The sequence below is a fragment of the Calonectris borealis genome, chromosome 2 (genome assembly GCF_964195595.1).
Source record: "Calonectris borealis chromosome 2, bCalBor7.hap1.2, whole genome shotgun sequence".
In the NCBI taxonomy this organism is placed as follows: domain Eukaryota; kingdom Metazoa; phylum Chordata; class Aves; order Procellariiformes; family Procellariidae; genus Calonectris; species Calonectris borealis.
In genome coordinates this window covers 145,479,210-145,500,258 of record NC_134313.1, presented here as the reverse complement: position 1 = coordinate 145,500,258, position 21,049 = coordinate 145,479,210, and the positions used below count along the sequence as shown (strand labels likewise).

Here is a 21,049-nt window from a genome sequence, read left to right as displayed (position 1 = left end):
TGAAGTTGAATAGCATGCTGCAAGAAGTATGCAACTAAGTTTTCTGTAGAAATAGATGTTAACCAGTCTTTGACTATTTTTTTAGATTGTTTTATTTAACGTTCCACAAATCCACCTAACAGTGAATTAATATCACCACTGCCTAATTTTATGTTGTGTTGTAGTTCATGCATTTCCTAAGAAATAAAATCACAAGCAAAGCCACATTGGAAGCAGTTGTGAGATTATAGAAAAGAGCTACAGCTGTATAATGTATTTTACTTTTTTTTTTTTAATGCGGATGTGATAAAGGTCTTACAATTTCCTGCCGTAGAACTAAAAAAACATTATGGTCCAGAGGTGTCTAAAAACCTTTTCAAACTTGGACTCTAAATAGCTCATTATTGGCATATCCTAAACATGTTTTTGCTTTAGCAATAACATCCTCAAAATAGCAGACTAGAACTACAAGCCTTGGAAATCATTGTTTTTGAAGTCTGCTAATAATAGTCTTTTTTCTGTATTTGGAGTGAACTTTCTTAACTTACTCTGTTGGTAGTGATATTGCTCTCACTTAATCAGAGTAAAATTCATTGGATTTTTACTGCTGCAAAATAGGAATTGAAGCATATTGAGTTTTGTTGATTTTCGTTCGATTTTTATTTTAAGTTGAAGAAGTGTCATACTATTTTGTTACAATTCAATTTTCCAAACTGTGTATATTTAGATTTACCTAATGCATACCATATATGCAGCATTCCATTCAACACATTATTAATTTCAGAAATTCGCAGAGATGGGGCTTTTTTTGTTTTCTTGTTTCTCACTCTTTGTGAAATGTGTCTTTTTATTCAAAGACTGATTTACAGCTACAGATGGAAGCACAGCGCATTTGCCTATCCCTGGTTTATTCAGCTCATGTAGACCAGGTTCGTGAGTACATGAAAGCAGAAAAAGAGAGTGCACTTTGCAGTCTTAAAGAGGAGCTTGTACGTAGTCATCTACAAGAGATGAATGATCTTAAAAAAATGCATCAGCTGGAGCTCCAGACCTTGAAAATTCAACAAGCAGGTAACTTGACCAGACTTATGGTAGTGATGCTCTTGATATGAAAAACAGTGTCTTTGAAAGAAAACAAGCACAAGAGTTTGCGCATAATTTGTTTTTATAGAACATTTTGAAGTGTTTTTATACCAAATTATTTACCCATTACAAGTAGTCTATTACTCAGGGTATTTTTAAAAAAAAAAAAAGTAATAATAATACAAAAAAAGAAGGAATAGGAAGTATTACAACTCATGTTTTGCTATTTGTATTAGGTCAATTAATTGTAAAGAACTATATAATAGATTCACCTATAAGATTGTATTCCTTACTGAAATAATAAGCAAATACATCAGCAAAATATTTTTGGGCTTGTCTCATTCTCTGTTCTTTTAATTCCTGCATTGGCTCCCTGTCCACATTAAGTAAGCTTCTTTGCTACTACTCTTTGCCTCAGTGAGCTTTTATGTTATCATGCTGGTTTTCTATCCCTACTTTTTCTATCATCCCATGATTTGCGTTTGTGTAATTTTTGGCATAAGTTCTTTGCTGTCCAGTATGTTTCTGTAAGGTTTGATCTTTCTAGAGCTCACTAACACACAGAGCTATTTCTTACCACTTACTCCTCTTGAACATGCAGTTCTATCATAATAATTGAATCTGTCTGTGTGATGCAACAAGAAAGAGGGGAAAAAATCCTATGCCTTTCTAAGAGCTGAAGAGGCAACCTCTTAGGCTGGAAATTAGGCCTTTGAAAAGTTGCTGTGCATACAGTGTTTAAAAATAATATGAATAATTTGTATTCATAGATGATGAAGTCAAATCTACACAAAGACTTATAGAAAAGCTGAATGAAGCTGTAACTGAGGAATGTTCTAGGCTTGCTCAGGTAAGACTTAAAGAGTCTTTTTTAAAATGGAAATTTTGAAAACTAAAAATTATGTGTCATCATATTTTTCTATATAATTTTTAACAGGTTTTCTTTGCAGCTTTTCTCTTTGCATTGATCATAAAATAAACCTGATTTTCCAAAATAACATTGCAAGAGGTTTTGTATTTTGTTTCCTAAACTCCTTTATGTCCTTGTCCAGACAATTCTGTCTTATACCTAGTCTTGATCTTCTATGTAATTTTTGTCTTATATCTACTAGTTTGGAAGGGGTTTTTTTCATTTCGATATGTCTCTGGCTATAAGTTGTTGATTTAACAGCGATCTGATGTCATGCACATATTGGCACACAGGACATCACTCTCTCACATCTGCAATAAGATAGTAATTTCTTTCTTAGCTGCAGCATATCTTTCAAAGACTTAAAAGCGTCTAAGAATCTACCAAAATTGCTGTCTGTATTGTTTTCAGTAACTAAATACTATAGTCAAAAATTGAAGTTTATTTTCAGTCTGTATTCTAGTATCAGCCACCACCAACATCATTTTGCCATCTTTTTTTGTAGATTTCTCGTAATCAATGGCCCTTACGGGTACTTTTTGACCAGCAATCAAGTTACTTATTGAACTTATTTCTGGATAAATTAAGCTACTTTCATCATTCATTATAAGCAATGGTTTCCCAATCTTAGATACTTCAGATAGTTGGTTTTGGTGGGGTTTTTTTTTCCTTCTTTGATGGACTTTTTTCAACAACTTCTTGGGAAAGTGGATAGCAGAACTTTTTTACTTGAGACCCAACATAGGAGAGATTAAGCAGGACTCCATGATCATAGAAAGCAGCAGCTACATGAGAGTCTTTGGCATTAGTTGTTTCAAAGCTGGGAAGAATGCTGCAGATCTGTATGATTCCATGTTGACCTTTTGGAAAAATTGTAATTTTGCTTTTGTAAGGTGAATTTGGTGTCTATTGAGTCCAAAATCTTCAAATAAAGAACCCCACTGTGTGCTCTGGGCAGACCAAGTTTCTTTTCAAGTATCATTTATCTTCAGAAATCATATGGATAAATCTTCTGTTTGCCTACTCATGGTAAATATGGCAGCTATTCTGCTGGCCACATAGCACCAACAAACATGAGGCATTCTGTTTATGATTTGCTTGAGTTTTCTTCTGCCATCCCCTTTTATCTTATTTGTTCAATACTTAAGAACAAGATGAATTGTAATCTTTAAAAAGATACAAATTTCTGCCATAGGGAATCCTTCTTCCAAGTAAAATTGCAGTTTACAAGAATGAGACATTTACAATGTAAATTTGCTTTCAGCATTAATAAAGGAGGCCTTTCTATGCAAGATTTTAATACTGGGCAGTTCCAAATTAAATAGCCATGCCAAAAAATATGTATTTATGTTTTAGCTGAAAAGTTTTTCCATATCTGTTTCTTTTATCAGGAGTTTTAAAGATTGTCTAGGTTCTTATGACTCAACATAACATCTATGCCATCATTTCCACAGAAGATAATATTCACAAAATACTACTTTCCTGCCACCATTTTTCTTGTTTTCTTTGCGAATTGTGACTGATAAATTAATAAACGATCCTTCACTTCTTTTTCTTTCATTTGTTTTGCAGGTTTTGTGTGACAATCAGAATGAATATTCTTCAGCTGCTGTAGAAATTAGTGATAGGGAACAGGATATTTTCAGTAGTCCTGCTGCTGTGAGAGAAAGACTGAGTGTAGAATTACCAATACACAGAGATCACGCTCAAGGTAATGGCATTGTACTATCATGTTGGTTAAAAAAATACTGATTTCAACTATTTCAGATTGACAATTATGCCATTACTTGTTCAGATGCTAATTAATGTGCCTAAATAGCTGCTTTAGAGATTTCCTCACTATTCTGAACCACTTTTATTTTTTATTACGAGTATTTTCTTGTGCTGTTTTCATTATAGTGGAAATTGGTGAAAAAAGTTTTGGGGTTTTTTTTCCTCCTCCTTTTATAGAAGCAGCTAGCAGCTCTACCAAAAAATTCATATATATCCGTACTATATAAAAATGCATCCAAAATTTGGAAGGGGCCTCACTTGTTTCAATATGTAATGTTTATCAGATAATTCTTCAGTGGAGCACTTGTGAACAATTCATTGTATTAAAATTTATGGTAAAATGTTTGATTTCATTCTTTTTTTAAAAGTCCCTGGTTATCTGTGTAATTTAGCTGTGCAAGAACGTATGGATGCACTTCTACACAAGATAATGGAAGAATATAGTAGGCTGAGAGCACTTCAAACACAGCTGATGAAGGATTGTGAACAGGTAAACTTTTTATAGTATATGAGCATGTGAATTTTCTCTGTTGCATGAATTCCCTCTGGATGAGCAAAGAATCTTGGTTGAGTGGCAGAGCAAGGCAATGATTGATAAAATGGAGAAAGCTGCTACCCACGTCACGGAATCGTGGAATGGCTGAGGTTAGAAGGCTCTGGAGTTTGTCTAATCCAACCCCTTGCACAAAGCAGGGTCAACTAGAGGAGGTTGCCCAGGACTGTGTTCAGCTGAATTTTGAATATCTCCAAGGATGGAGACTCCACAAGCCCAGTGGGCAACCTTATCTTCTTCAGGGTATACATTCCTAGCTCTCTCAGCCTCTCCTTGTAAGACAGATGCTCCAAGCCCCTCATCTTCTTTGTGACCTTCTGCTGGACTCATGCTGTTGTATCCATTTCTCTCTTATACTGGGAGTGCAGCACTGGGCCCAGCAGTCCAGAAGTGTCTCACCAGTGCTGAGTAGAGAGGAAGGATCACCTCCCTCGACCTGATGGCAAACACTCTTCCTAATGCAGCCCAAGAGGCTGTTGGTCTTCTGTTCCTGTTCAACGTGGTGCCCACCAAGGTTCCCAGGTCCTGCTTTCCAGATGGTCTGTCCTCTGCATGTACTAGTGCACAGTGCTATTCCTCTCTAGGTTGCAGGAGTTGGCATTTGCCTTTGCTGAACTTCATGAGGCTCCTCTCAGCCTATTTCTCTGGCCTGTTGAGGTCTCTTGAAATAGCAGCACAACCATCTGGTGTATCAACCACTCCTCCCAGTTTTGTACAGTCTGCAAACCTGCTGAGGGTGCACTCTTGTCCCATCATCCAGGACATTCATGAAAAGGTTAAACAGTATCAGCTCCAGTATTGACCCATTAGGTACACCACTAGTTACAGGCTTCCAACTGGGGTTTGTGTCACCGATCATAACCTTTTGAGCCCAGCAGTTCAGACGGTTTTCAGTCGGCCTCACCATCCCTATTCTTCATCAGTTTGTCTATGGGCATGTAATGGGAGGTGGTGTCAAAAGGTTGGTCAGGTCTGATTTCCCCTTCATAAATCCATACTGACCACTCCCAAATGGAGTATCTTTTCAGCTTCATGCATTTGGAAATGGTTTCCAGGATTATTTGCTCTGTCACCTTTCCAGAGATCAAAGTGAGGTTGACTTGCCTGTAGTTCCTCAAATCTTCCTTCTTTCTCTTCTTGAAGGTAGGAGTGCTTTTATCTAGTCCTCAGAAACCTCAGTCTTTGAAAGATAATTGAGAATGGGCTTGCAATAACATAGACGAGCTCCCTCAGCAGTCCTTGGTGTATCCCATCAGCACCACCAAATTGTTCATGTCCAGTTTGTTCCCTAACCTGATCCTCCTCCACCAAGATTGTCTTCCTTGCTCCAAATTTTTACACTTATCTCAGGGGCCTGGGATTCCTAAAGACAAATTTTACCAGTAAATTTGGAGTTAGGTACTTCCATGTATTAAGTAGAGTACTCTAACCAATTCTATTTAGAGATGGTTGCAGGTCACATATATTGATGGATATACATATACAAAAAAATATTTGTATGTGAAAACTGCATCTTGGGCCTGAGGAGGGTATTAGTGTCTTCCTTTCCTTCTTGGAGTCAGAGGAATTATAACTTAACAGTTTACATGCAGAGAGAGAAGTTTGAGATTTACAGTGGACATTCTGCACAGGCTGATCAACTAGCCATAAATGTATACTTTGTCATTCAGGCTGTAAAATGAAACACATTGTTACACTAGTTACACTCTCTTATGCATGGGCCACCAACCTTTCTTATATGTTTATAATTATAGTTAATATTTTGCATTATTGCTAGACAAATTGTTGTCATTTGTATTTACTTGGTTATTTTTTAGGTCAAAGAACCATGGCTATCTTCTTCAGAAAGGAGGAAAGAAGAGGAACCTAGCCACCTGGAAAGAAGAAAGGAATGTCTGCAGATCCCTTCGCAGGGTCTAATGGGTAAGAAGATGCGTATGCTGTTTTTAGTGTATGTATATGTATATATTGCAGACGACACCAAGTTGGGCAGGAGCGTTGATCTGCTGGAGGGTAGGAAGGCTCTGCAGAGGGACCTGGACAGGCTGGATCGATGGGCTGAGGCCAACTGTATGAGATTCAACAAGGCCGAGTGCCGGGTCCTGCACTTCGGCCACAACAACCCCATGCAACGCTACAGGCTTGGGGAAGAGTGGCTGGAAAGCTACCCAGAGGAAAAGGACCTGGGGGTGCTGGTTGATAGCCGGCTGAACATGAGCCGGCAGTGTGCCCAGGTGGCCAAGAAGGCCAATGGCATCCTGGCCTGTGTCAGAAATAGTGTGGCCAGCAGGAGTAAGGAGGTGATCGTGCCCCTGTACTCGGCACTGGTGAGGCCGCACCTCAAATACTGTGTTCAGTTTTGGGCCCCTCACTACAAGAAGGACATGGAGGTGCTGGAGCGTGTCCAGAGAAGGGCAATGAAGGGCCTGGAGCACAAGTCTTATGAGGAGCGTCTGAGGGAACTGGGGTTGTTTAGCCTGGAGAAGAGGAGGCTGAGGGGAGACCTCATCGCGCTCTACAACTACCTGAAAGGAGGTTGTAGCGAGGTGGGGGTTGGTCTCTTCTGCCAAGTAACTAGTGATAGGACGAGAGGAAATGGCCTCAAGTTGCGCCAAGGGAGGTTTAGGCTGGACATTAGGAGAAATTTCTTTACTGAAAGAGTGGTCAGGCCTTGGAACAGGCTGCCCAGGGAAGTGGTGGAGTCACCATCCCTGGAAGTATTTAAAAGACGTGTAGATGAGGCCCTTAGGGCCATGGTTTAGTGAGCATGGTGGTGTTGGGTTGACGGTTGGACACGATGATCTTAGAGGTCTTTTCCAACCTTAATGATTCTATGATTCTATGATTCTATATTCAGAGAGAGAGAGAAGACAATGACTGATTCATAGCTTACTACAACTTGAAGCACATAAGAGATTTTTGCTGATTTTGCAGTAATTTTCTTAAATCTCTGAAATATTTTGGAATTGTATGCTGTGAAACAGCTTTAGTTTAGTCTTTTTCAGTTTTCCACAGTTAAAGTTCCATTACCCATATCAAATATAGTTTTTCAAAATGGAAGATTAAGTTATAATTATTTGTTATGGAAAAGTAATTGATATGATATCAGAATAAATTTTTATTTACAGTGATTATTCAGTCCATCACTGCTAATAACTTAGGAGAGAGTTAATTTATACTAATGTAATTTATTTCCACACCCCCCCCCCTTCAAATAACCTACATATAGATCCTAAGATTCAAGAATACTGTTCAAAGGAGATAGGAGACCTTAAAACACAACCTGAAGAACAACATGCTCAAGAACTGGAACACCTCCGGTCCTATTTCCAACAGCAGCTGAAAGAAAGTGAAGAGAGGTACACTACAGAGATTGTCCATCTGCAAGATAAGCTTCAGAGTGCTGTGGTATCCTCTGACCATACGAGGTATTAATTGGTTCTTTAATGCTTATAACTTTGCACTGCGTACAAAAAGAAGTATTTCAGATAACCATTCATGTAAAGCTGCGTGTTTTACTTCAAAATTCGAGAAATTCTTTATAAACATATTACTATTATGTTGTTTTGTTCCTTCAAGAGTTGTTAAGAGTCTTAGGAAGAAATGACATAAACATTGCAAACTAAGTAGTGCAGCATTTAGAATTTATTACATTTTTATAGTTAATAGAGGAAGATTTGATAATTGGAATAATGCATAAATATCATTTCATATATATGAGCTTTTTAGCTGTAATTTCAAAACTTCCAACTCAACAGACCACTTTTAACCCTCAAAACTCCAGGCAATGTGCTTTACATCTAAAGACACCTCATGTAGCATAGTTGCATAAAATTGATGATTTTTGAGAATGATATGTAGCAATAAAGTTTGTGGCAGAGTTGAGGTCCATTTAACACATTCTGGCTTTCACCAAGTCATGAGCCATGGGACATACTCATCAGCCTCCTCCTGGCCCTGACCATTGTGGTCATTCAAACCTGAAAGACATGCAGGTGTCTTGGGGGGATCCTGACAACTGTGGAGCCTCCTTCTGTTTGCTGATTCTTTCACTGTCTCCTTGGATGTGTTCAAGGAGTGGTGGGTGCTTTTGATTGTGCTCTGTTCATTGTCATTTCTGGTTTCCTGTTCTTCCATTTTTCTTAACTATTTTTGATGTACTCCTTCCTTCTGTTTCATTTACTATACTACAAATCCACTCAGCTTTTCTGCATTTTCTTTGATTTGAATCTCCCTTCTTTGAGAGAGAACTATGAAGGTTCGTTAGTCAGACGAGTGCCCAATTGTAAAAGGGAAATGGGTGGACACAGTGGCAATAGGAAATGCTACTAAGGAGGGGGGAAAATTGTCTAGGAGTTTCTAGATTAAATATTTAATGTACTTACCACAGTACTCTCTTAAAAAGAAAAAAGACTGTGGTAGGATAAATCCTTAGAAGCTGAGAGAAATGAAGATAAAAGTGTTTTCCTTCAACCATGACCCATCAGAACCCAAACAGCTGTTTTTCCCTTATTGTTTGATCACAGCCTTTTCTCAGCCATCTGTGTTTTTCTAATTTTCAAACAGTTTTCCTTTCATTCCTGAAAAAAAAATCTTTCTAGATTTGGAAGTGGCAAGTAAAATAACCAATTTTTTTCCTCATATGAATTAATACTTGTATGTACTTGTTTTGAGGTGAACAAGACGTCCAAGTTCTGCAAATGTTTATGCATCTGTAAGACTGAGGCTTTGTGTCATTGTTTTCCACTATGTGCTGTGTAGAATCAGTACACATTTATTAGCCTGAGCTCAGTTTTAAGGGACTGTATGGCTTCTTAATCAATTACTTTTTAATTAAAAAAAAAAAAAATACAAGCTAGAGTTTTGGTGGTATGTGGTGTTGTTTTGGTTTTTACTGATTTATAGCACTCTGAATACATACAGCAGTTCTGTTAGAAAAGACACTCTCCAAATGTATTTCAGCATGTTGTTATCTAAATATAAAATGAATCACATTGGATTTCTTACTGTTTTCATGTGTATGCCTCATCTATACAACACAAGAAAGCGGTGCATCTGTTGATAAGCATCAATTTAAGAGAATCAAAATAAATATAACCATTTTCTAGGTGTTTTTATGGCTTCATACACATAGCCATTCTGGTTTCTCTCATATTCTTATGATTCAAACAGGCACTTTTGTCTTCATCTTAACTGTGTTATTGAGCACAAAATATTCTCGGGTAGCTTTAAAAGTAAGTTATTTGTGAGGTCCTTGGTAAAACTGGTGTTAAGATGTATTACATTGAGAGGAGGAGCTAGCGTTTGGAAGGCAGATGAATTATAAAGTCAAGTCTATGAAATTAATGGCATGGGAAAAGGTGTGTTCTGAAGAAGATATTTGCAGTTACTGGTCTTTAAATATATATAATGTATAGGTATATTCATATAATGCATATTTGAAGAGAGGAAAAACAAGGTATATTGAAATATTCTTTTTTTTTTTCATTTCCCCCCTCTGCTTCTTTTACCTTTTTAGTGTATCCACAGATTCACAAATAAAGCTAAAAGAAGTCTTCAGGGAAGTGAAGTGCACTGAAAATCTTCATCAGCAAAGAACAGATGAAGCACTGGAGGTATAATACAACTCAGTTGACAGCTAATATACATATGGTCAATATAATTTAGATGCTTTGGGTTCTAAGATGAAATTGAAATATGGACTAGTATTTGGTAGTAGTAAAGTAATGATCATGTTAGTACTATGCTATACTATTAGACAGTCCATGTTAGAGGAAAAAGATTTAAATTTTGCTGAAAAACATTTCTGGAATTTATGAGCAATAAAGCTTGCTTTATTGGTCTTGGGTTTTAATTTTTTTAATTATTATTTCTTTGAAACAAGACATTTGGTTTAGGCTACTTGTTACTAAAGTGGAAAAAAATTAGTGTTCAAATTCTGGGATTTCTTCAGGAGTCTTTAGAATATTGTGACTTTTCTTTAAACTCTAGTTATGGAAGAGGACTGATTTAAGTAAAATCCTAGTACTTTTTAAGTACAGACTGCAGTTTTTAGAAAAAAATTTGAAAAAGTAATCCCAAAGATCTTAGAAACCAAATGCAAATGGAAAAGATTCCATAAATGTCCCCCTAGTACTGCTGGAGACCTGGCTCAATAATTCTGCATTTTGAAAAATAGTGATGCTGCTTTGTACTGTGATCCTGTGCTTTCTTACCTGTTTTCTCTATATTTGACAATTCAAACAGTGCTGGGAGAACAGTTGTTGCAAACTCAACTTTTAAAATTAATTTTGAAGCAGAAACAAGGCAAAGTCCTTTACCCAGTTCTTTTATGTTGTGGTGCGAAATTATGTGATTTGCATGAAATGGAGATAACCTAATTGAGGAAAAAAAATCTCTGTCGGATTGAAACTTTTTAAAATTAATGAAATAAAAGCACAAATATATGATCTGAGATTTCATGGTTTTCTTACAGCTTGCTAGTGAAATTGAAATGCAGAATGATCTGGATGTTGTTCAATTGCTAGAAAAACAGTACCAAGAAAGATTAGAAGAAGAAATAGCAAAGGTATTATTTTTATTTTGTTATTTTAAAATATGTTTAAAAAATACTGTCACTTTCATTTGCCATTTCTGACAATTCAGACAGTTGCAATAGCATATACTAACTTTTGTTTGGTTTATTTACAAGGAATTGTTTCATTCTGATTCTGAAAGGGGAAAGTCTTAAAAAAAAATTCTGAAACATTTTGGGTCTTTTTTTAGTTGTCTCTCTTATTCCTAACTCATAATTTCTGTTCATGTTGGGGGTGGTGGTGGTGTTTTTGCTTTAATACTTCAAAGAAAATAGGCAACGTGCAACCATACTTGACACTAGAATTTATTTAGAAAATCCAGAGGCTTAGATTTCTTGCTACTTTAGGCTTAACAGCTGGTCAGTTCAAAGGATTTTGCACTTAACAGTTTCACACTATTTTCTGATCATATTTTCTTGTGCATTTTAATATATTGTGTAAAATGCATAGTTTTTATTTGGATCTGGTGACTTGCTCTAAAACATGAGAAGTAAAATTAAGATTTTATAGGTAGAGTATATTAAATTGTTTTTGGATTTACTTACTTTTTGACTTCCAAAAAATTTTTCACTTCTTTGCAGAATGAAAAATTATCTCTGCTTTCATTATACCATGGCATAAATAAAAATCAAATTAGCATAAATTAAAAAGTGGAAGAAAAATAAAGGAATTCTTCTTAAAAAGGTTTGCAGTCAAGAGTTAGGAAGAATGTTATAGCCAGCACTAGATGATGGCATTAACTTAAGTAATCCACTTTTCTGAAGTAAAAGTTCCATTTCTCTCATCTGCTGTCAAGAAAACTCTTCTTTATGGGAAAGCAAAGTACATGATTGGCTAGCGTTTTGTTAAAGGCTGTTTAATTTCAAAAGACAAACTCACATTTTCTGGAAAAGAAGAGTTAGGTATTGTCTTTTCAGGTGTAACACTTCTGTATTTATTATACTTTTTTTTTCACACTTTTGTAGCTTATGCTATAAATGGCTGTATTTTAAATCTAGAAAAGAACTTCTCACATGATTGGAAAAGGGGTTTATTTGTATTAGAAGGAGATACTTAGCAATAGAAAAGTTACCAGCCTGTTGTAACTGAAACTGCACCTATCTAATGCCAGTAGAATTTTCTTTCTGGTCAGGTAAAATTCTTGTACTGGGTATCAAGCACATGGCACCACTGTCTTTATACAGCCCAAAATTCCATGTCAGTGAAATGTTTACAAAGGGTGCTTGGTTAGATAGAGGAAGCTTAGCACAGCTGCACTTATGTCAATATGCACTTTTTAAAGTCATGTTCTAGAATCTTTTTAAAAAAGAACTAGATAATTCTGTGCTAAATAATATATTTTAATTGAAAATAACATCATAGTTTATTAAACTACCTTAAATACAGCATGTCTGTATTGTAAGATGTGACTGTTGATGAGATTGACAAGATGTCTCTGGTTTTTTACCTTTCTGTTTTCTTCTGTTAAAAAAAAAATAGTTCATAATCATAGTTCAGAACTTTTAGTACTTTTATTTATATTATTGATGGTTAGCAATGAGGTTTCTTCAGCAATAGGAGATGCTGTGAAGCATAAACTAATACAGATTTTTTTCTTATTTATTCAGGTAATTGTGTCAATGAGTGTAGCATTTGCCAAACAGACTGAATTGTCAAGAATTGATAGGCAGAAGGAAGAAGCAGCACAAACAGAGGTTGTACATCAACAGGGAACACATTCTGCAATTAAAAAGCAATGTAGTGAAGAAGAGGTTGACGGCCCTCTTAGAAAAGCAACAGAAAAAGGCAGAAAGCATGAAGAAGAATTGAAATCACTTTGCAAGGAACTCACTGAAGAGTCTGGTGAGATCATCTCACTTGGAGAACAGCTTCATTCTGATAGCAAGCCTGGTTGCATATTAGGACAGACCACACATGAATCAGTTATTTCTGAAGAACTTTTTTCCCATGTCAAAGGGCTTACAGCAGAAGAAACACTGGTAAGCATAAAAAAAAATTGGCAGTGTGTAACACCATATCTGAATAATCTTTCCAATGGATTTACAGTTCATTTCAATGAGAAAACTGTAAAGAAAAAAACTAAGATGAAAATTCCATTTAAATATTTCCCTTTCCCTTTCAAAGGCGTGACAACTTTAGATCTAAATTATCAACCCTTATTTCCTATGTTCTACCTGACTATCATAGCATTATGCTATGCTGTGAGGAAAGAAATGTGACACTGGTTACATGAAAATAGATGATTCCATTTCATGGATAAAACTGTATTGCAGGCAATAAATTGTATAAAGACTTTTTGTAAGTCTAGGTTATATTCTAGTGTTTATTCAAGGAACAGGTTAAAAATAGTGTTTAAAAAGTTTGAGTTCCTTGTGATAAAGGATATCAGCTGAACACAAAAATTATAAAAGTAATATGTAAAATATGTATTTAGCATTCATAAACATGGGATGGCGGGTAGGATGTGGAATAAGTATGGTAAAAAGCATTCATAAATTTTGACTCCACAATTTCATCCTAAGTTTAATTTTTTTATTAAATTTGGCACTAGTTGAAGCAAAAATTACACTTTCAAATTTGTGTAACAGTTAACTATTCTGATCTTGTATTATCTTCATAGTGAATAAACTGTAATATTCCTGCTTTGTATGATATTGCTCTCTCAAACTTCTCTTGTACACACACACTCTCAAACACATGTATGTCTGCCACTGCATTTTCTGTTGAATCCCCTCCGGCTAAAAAGCATAAGAGTTAACACTGTTCACAGTTATTTTAAAAAACTTGTCTTTTAAGAATAATTCTAAGCCTGGACCTTCCAAGAAGCAGGCAACAAAATAATGCTTTTGAGATAGCTACTTTAATTTGTGAAAGTATTTTCTAAAATTTATTTAAATATTTACTAGAAACTGTCATTGAACATAAAATGCTAAAATAGTTCCAATATTTCAGCGCTACAGTGAGATCACAGCATCAGACACAGAAACATCAAGTCAGCTGTTGTTATATGAGGAACGTTTGGAAGACATGCGACAAGAGCTAGTACGGCAATATCAGGAACATCAGCAGGCAACAGAATTATTGAGACAAGGGCATATGCAGCAAATGGAACGTCAAAAAGAAAATCAAGAGCAACTCTTAGCAGAGCTTGAGAGTCTTAAAGTGCAATTAGCTGAGGTAATATGGGGTTTGACTCAATGAGTTAACATGGGTTAACAAAGGTACATCACCAGGCAGATTTGTATTTATTTATACTTGTATCTTTCTATATATTGAGAGACGTGCATGTATTTACTATATGTATACACACACGTATCTATTTGTGTGTGTATATACAAACACATATATGCATAAAAGGCATATTTCTTTAGTCAAAGCTCAGTCAGTGATGGATCAATTTAGACTTCTGTAAACCTGGAGAAAGCCTGCAGTGCTGCACGGCAGCCAGAAAAGTGAGTGCAGATGCATTGTAAACCATGTGTCCTGGTTTCGGCTGGGATAGGGTTAAATTTCTTCCTAGTGCTGTGTTTTGGATTTAGTATGAGGAGAATGTTGAGAACACTGATGTTTTCAGTTGTTGCTAAGTGCCCTCCTAGTCCAAGGACAGCTCCCATGCCTACTGATTGAGCTAGGTACACAAGGTGGGAGGGAACATAATCAGGACAGCCAGTCCAGTGGCTAATGGGGTATTCCATACCATGTGACGTCATGCTTAGTATATGAATGGTAGGTGTGATCCAGGAAGTACCGATCGCTACTTGGTTATCGGTCAGCGCGGGTGGTGAGCAATTGCATTGTGCATCACTCATTTTGTATATTTTATCATTATCATTATTATTTTCCCTTTTTCTGTTCTATTAAACTGTCTTTATCTCAACCCACAAGTTTTTCTCACTCTCACCCTTCCGATTCTCTCCCCATCCCGCTGGGGGTGGGGGGAGTGAGTGAGCGGCTGCGTGGTATTTGGCTGCCTGCCAGGTTAAACCACGACACCATGCCACCTTCCAGATACATGGCCCTGTGCAGGATGCAGGCTAGCATCTGTTTACATCGATGAAGCCGCTAGCCACGGCTAGAAATACTACAGAATTCTTCATTTTTCCTCATCCCCACTTGAGGTCTGAACTTGAACGGTATCGGTGGCTTCCTGCAACAATGTGTTTTGGTTTTTTGGTTTTTTTTAAAAATCATGGGAGATGAAGTCCTTACTAACTGTTGGAATGAAACAAAATCTGTGGGGTTTGGTGGGAAACACCATTGTTTCCTTGCCTTTTTAAACTTAACTTGCCGTCACTGCATCTATTCAAAGCCTATAGTAGGTATGCTAATGAAACTCATTAATTTATCTTAATAATTAAGTCTTCAAAAATAATGTCATTTATAGACCTGTCTTCAAGGATTCCTTCCCTTGAAAGACAAAGTAAACAGAATCCAGAAGAATTTGTCTTGGTCTGATTCAATTTCAACAATGTAACATTACAGAAATGCACATGGAAATAGTAATCAGTGAATTCTAAAGTTCTTTGATTTCGCTGTGGAGTGGAGCTTTAGGTTTCTTCAGACCTTATCCAAACCTAGTTCTGTTCTGTTTAAGTTTAGGCTCAAGGAGCTGGGGAATCTAGAGAGCCAGTCACTTGTATCCTAGGTGTCTTTTCCAGCGATGTCAGGTGTCTGCTTCTCCTAGCTGCCTTGTAGGTGTCTATCATTTATCCTGATAATCTTTCCTTTCAATATATACATCCTTTCTCCTTTTACCTCTTTGTCAATTTGCAACTACATCTTTCATCAGGGTTTGCAAATTCCTGAAACTGATGAAAAACATTAAGTAGAACTTATGCTGCTGGCTTTTCTCCATTTTTTAACACCAAGGATGGTTTATCCATAAGAACCGTATAGGAATGTATGCATTGCGTTTAAGCCGTGAACACTTCTAGCTCTTCTAAAACAGAGTGTGTGTAAGCTTTTTTTAAAAAGAACTTATTTTCATCTTTTTCCTTGTGCAAAACATGTACTATAGCATGTAATATTTAGAAATTAACCTTCCAGTTTGCATTGTGACCACAGTGTTTCATAAAGAGCATACAAATTATATGAAAATCTTAAAGAAGGTGTAAGATACCAAAAGTGTTTGTTAGCTGTATTCCATTCTAGAAAGCTTTCAGTGTCTTTTTAACCATTTAAAGAAGTGGACTGAAATTTCATTGTGCAAAATATGTAAAAAATTAGAAGTGACAGAACTCACTAATACTCAGAAGCTTAAAAAATTGTGTGTGCCTCTATAACACTTCTTTCTTAGCGTGTCTCAATGGAGAATGACAGCCTGGTTGCAGAGAGAGAGAGAATGCTTTTAGAAGAGCTGGAATCATTAAAACAACATTCTGTACCCGGAAAAGAGAGGCTGTTTTGTGAGCTACAAAACAACAGCACACAAACAGAGGTAAAGATGGACTTTGACTTTCTTGGCAGATATGGCATGTAAAACCAGTAAGATTCCTTTTTGCTGCTACTCTTTTTATGCAATATATTTTCCTAAAAGATGTTGGTTATTGCTTGAACAGAGCAGGTGGTACTGGTAGACATAGTTTTTTACTTCAGGTAGGCAGAAGCTAGTTTAACAGCTTGAAGGTGGGGATTATTACTGTAGGTGTTTGCTCAGGTAAACTCACATTTTCATATCGTTATAGCAACACCCAAGAGAAAGTACAAGGACTGTTTAATCAGCATAACAAAGTTCTTTCTAATAGGCCCTGCCTTGGACTTCCTGTTTTGTTTTTATTTATGTTTTAGTTAATTTTTCCACGTAGGAAGAGTATTTCTTGATTTGTAATTTGGTGCAGAAGTTTTATTAACAAAACACAACTAATTTAGGTTTTAAATTTCATGTTCTACTGCATATAAGAAGAATATGTTGATTCTGGCATGACAGGATTTCTGTCCTTTTTGTCTTCTCTCCCTCTGCAAAAACTTACTCAGAATGAAAATGAAAACCAAAACGATGTGAGAGAGCAGATCTTTGAGGATGAAGATGGAGGAAGAAAGCCTGATGAAACATCTTCAGTTCTTCTTTCTAAAGAAAGGTGCTTAGAACTGTTAAGAAAACATCATTTTTTAAAAAATGTTGAGAATCATGTTCTTGTTGTTAAATTAATAATATTTATAAGCTTTATTCTGACTGATGATAATGGCATTATGGCAACCATATTTCTAAGTTTACATACTTTAGATTAAACAATGTCTTATTATTTATAAAGCCTGACGATGTAATGGCATAGAGGATGAGACAAATCTTAACCTATTTTACTATATCTTTCATATTACACACATATAGAATCATATAGATCATTTATACACATATGTATTTGTATACCCATTTTTTGTACATATATGAAATAAGTTTATATATATTTTATAAGTTATATTAATATAATTGTTGTATTTGATAATACCTTTTGACTATGCTGTAACTTTTTTGATCTGTGTAGACGAACAATCTTTTTAATTGTCACTTTGAGAAAAGAGTAAGTTTATAATGAATACTAGGCAAATATAGACCTCTCATTTAAAAGAATAACTAGATAAAATACCAAGATAAAAGTACAAATATTGATAAATGGTTTGACTTTTTACATATTTTGTAAAAAGAACTGACTTTTAACACAAATGTGCTTTTAATATTTATGTATATGATGTGGGTTTTAGTCTTAAAAAAGAAATCTTAATTTTACTGTTTCAACTGCAAATCTTTCCTGGTTGCAAGGGTGTATAATGGATAAAAAACACTTTGAAAGCAGGGGAAAATCAAAGGACTGATTAGTTTCTGCCCTGCAGGCATGTTTTTCAGAAGGCTAATGAGAAACTCGTGAAGATTCTTTTAGAAGTTGTGAAGACAACTGTGGCCATGGAGGAGACGATTGGTTGCCATGTTCTCGGGTTACTGGATCGGTCTGGGAAAATCCAGCCTTCCAAACCAGCTGGATGGGACACAGAGACAGAGGAGTTAGTAAAACCCTGTATCCGTGTGGGATATGAAAAAGGTACTGCTTGTATGGTTTTCTATTTCATAACAAGTAGCGTTTGCATACTTTTATTATATATTTAAATGGCCTTAGTTTTGAAATTTTAATTAAAAATAAACTTTTTTTAAAAAACTATTTGTCATTTGAATGCATATGACATCTCTGCTTAAGAGACAACATTTCAGAGTTGTCTGGGTCATGCCCCAAACCAGTTATGACTCATATCTAGAGTCCTGTTGTAAATCCTGCAACAGAATGGGAAAGTTATTGAGAAATACAAAAATAAATATGTTCCTGTTGAAGGAGGCGAAGAGAAAGAGAATGAAACATAGCTCCATGGCATCTTGCACCAACTTTACACCTTCCTTTGTACGTATGGGGAATGGGGACTGGTGTCAAAGGCCATAAGTCCACTAGTGCACTTGATGTATGTAGGGACGTTGCTGGTCACTCCGGCCAGCTGTCATGGGACAGCTGTATATATGCTTGTAGACTTCTTTAGACTCTTAAAGAGGATGGTTGCATGCAAACAGCCTTTTGGAAACAGTTCTAGGAACTTTCTAACTGCCCATCAGCTGTTTGGAGGAGTGCTAGTTGGCACAAGCCTAAAGAAGCATTTTAATGTTGTAGTTAATTGCTTACCAGTGTCTTAAGAACTCTCCCAGGCTGTGTTTAATTTCCTGTGATTGTACTAGGATAGTGTCCATTCATTTCTGTTTTGGGCAAGAATAGACGCTCTATCGTATTGCCATTTAGCTACCCATGGTACAGGAGCCAGCATAAGGTGGTGTACATTCATCCTCTGTCTTATGGGGAGGTAATGTGCAACAGATCAGTTCAGCCTAAAACACATTATACATCTGGTTTTGGCTGGAATTTTAACTACTGTGAATGAGAAAAAGAACTGGAAGTCAAATACTACATTTCATTATTAAGAAAGAATCTACTACAGAGTAATAATACAAATGGTAAATGAAGATGAACTTTACCTCTTTGATGCAAAATGTAGATTATTAAATATTATTGATTCTCTCTGGCTTTAAATATAGGTCACATTAAGCCTTGGGGCAAGTTAAGAAAAGATGTATGACTTGTAGCACAATGATATCTCTCTCAGTTGATTACTCAAAAGGTTATCTGTGGTGAAATGTGTCCAGATGCAATCTAAGAATTCTTGAATTTTTCCAGTAAAAAGCACTTTGATGCCTGTATAGTACTGCTGTTTCATTAAAAAACCTCATAACTTTTGTTTTCTGCACATTTTACTGTATTTAATTGTGAGGGAAATTATGTTTTGAAAACTCAGACTTTTGAGGCTTTGCCTTTTTCCCCAAATTTTAGATTGGATAACTAAGCTTCTGGCCTTAATTTTTGATACTTGCCCAGGAGACCTTAAAGATTGAGAACATCTGCTACTATAATTGAAGGAATCACTTCTTTCAAAATGGAGTATTCTTGCACTTTACTTTGGGGTGGGAAATGAATCGAGTTTGCTAATGTTAAAGCAGTTCAGTGCAAGTATCTTCAACCACTGGTGGCTATTTTCCACACAGTCTCCTAGCTAAATGGTAAAAGGAGCAATGACCGGGCTCAAAGCTTACCACCACCTACTTTTGTATTTTGAGGTAGTCTTAAAGTTTATGTAAATTGCATTTTACATAAGTTTCCTATATTAAATATAAATATTCTTTGTATTCTTTGTGTTCTCATTGTATAGTCTGAGGTGTGTAAAAACTATTGGGGTTTTCAAAACATACATTGCCCAAAGAAATAAAAACGTGTTCTGGTTGTGAAGGCAATGATCACAGGCCGTCAGAGTTATGTGTACTGTGGTGTTACCTAGTGCATTCACTGAACCTAGTTCATAGTTATATCATGCCTGTCCACAGAACACAGCTTTTCTCCCTCATTCTCATTTTCTGAGAATATTGCTGCCTTTTCTCAAGACAATAAATTCATAACCGTATGTACAAAGCGCTAATACATGATTGTTGCCCTTTGCTACTCTCATACATGCTTGCTTTGCTCAGACGTGTACAATGCACAATACGTGCATTTGCGTGCACAGCAATGTGTGTACTTTGTATTTGTCATTAATTACTGTCATTAACAATTCTTAATATGGATTAATTGCATTACATATATGTAGAAAAATGCAGTTAAGAGAGTAGCTTTATTTGGTATTTTAGGATGGGTATAATACAGACTTATGCCTAGCTTTCATAATACTACTGTCTAAGTGCACAACAGGCTGTGTAATTGGAATGTATTGTTAATTTCTTGTGGAGTCTTCTGGTGAAAGAGTACTCTCTTAAATAGAAGAGAACTGTATTCCATTCCGCTAGTGGTGAAGGTTGACTGTTTTAACTCGTGTTTGCTATTAGTGTATTTTGAAGAGGCGTGTAAGGATTTACTCTTCTGTAACAAAGCAATTTGTCTGTTACTGTAATGCCCCCCTTGGTATAGAGCTGTTCACGTACCAGTTGTTTATTCCAGTATTCTTTTTTGCATGTTTCCTTACATTCAAAAATTAAGGAGGAGAAACCAAAGAAAAACAGTGGCTATAATGAGTGAATGTATATTTTGTAATGCATCTCTGAGGTTTTATTCACAGTTCTCTTATTTTCCTTTCAAAATAATACAACAACATCCTGGCTGTGTACATAGTTCTGCCACTGGGGTCAGACAGCCGTAGTAGCAGTCGTACTGTTCCATCAGCTGAAGTATTTGATCCTTCTTCAAATGGAATTAGATGACAAATTCTGTTAGTGTTCTCAGCAACAGGACTGTTGTTATTCATTTCCTATACTTCCACTGACTGGCCTGAGAGGACATAAGCTTTTAAAATTTTTTCCCCGTTGTTTTCTGGAAATAAGAAATAGGTAGACACTACTTTTATATTTTAACCTGTGCATGTTATTTTATTTTCTAATACCTAGCCAAACAGATCTTCCTTTTTAATTATTTAGGAAATTTGTAGGAATAAATTTGTACCAATAAAAATCTAATAATAAAATAGAAAAAATAATGTGTTTAATAAAGTGAATTCTCTCTGACCTTCTGAACGTAATACATATTTATTGACAAGCAAAACTCAGCTTACTGTTTTTGCTGAGTTTCAGAGTTTTAAAAAGCTGAATCATTAAGGTCACATACTTAC

General features: G+C 35.9%; 1 protein-coding gene across 15 annotated transcripts in view; it reads left to right on the top strand.

Annotated features, from left to right (window-relative positions):
• AKAP9 (A-kinase anchoring protein 9) overlaps window positions 1–21,049 on the top strand; it is a 120,720-nt gene that overhangs the window by 50,918 nt on the left and 48,753 nt on the right. For 11 of the 15 annotated variants that reach the window (XR_012672696.1, XR_012672695.1, XM_075143801.1 and 8 more), the window contains 13 exons: window positions 837–1,050; window positions 1,833–1,912; window positions 3,545–3,683; window positions 4,114–4,235; window positions 6,116–6,221; window positions 7,528–7,726; window positions 9,817–9,913; window positions 10,774–10,866; window positions 12,481–12,852; window positions 13,826–14,050; window positions 16,170–16,310; window positions 16,847–16,950; window positions 17,702–17,907. Coding sequence is in view for 13 of the 15 variants with exons in the window: in XM_075143801.1 (XP_074999902.1) it covers window positions 837–1,050; window positions 1,833–1,912; window positions 3,545–3,683; window positions 4,114–4,235; window positions 6,116–6,221; window positions 7,528–7,726; window positions 9,817–9,913; window positions 10,774–10,866; window positions 12,481–12,852; window positions 13,826–14,050; window positions 16,170–16,310; window positions 16,847–16,950; window positions 17,702–17,907 (2,098 nt within the window). In the remaining 2 variants the exon portion in view is untranslated. The remainder of the gene's footprint in view (window positions 1–836; window positions 1,051–1,832; window positions 1,913–3,544; window positions 3,684–4,113; window positions 4,236–6,115; window positions 6,222–7,527; window positions 7,727–9,816; window positions 9,914–10,773; window positions 10,867–12,480; window positions 12,853–13,825; window positions 14,051–16,169; window positions 16,311–16,846; window positions 16,951–17,701; window positions 17,908–21,049) is intronic. The other 4 variants (XM_075143796.1, XM_075143797.1, XM_075143791.1 and 1 more) reach the window with 2 other exon arrangements.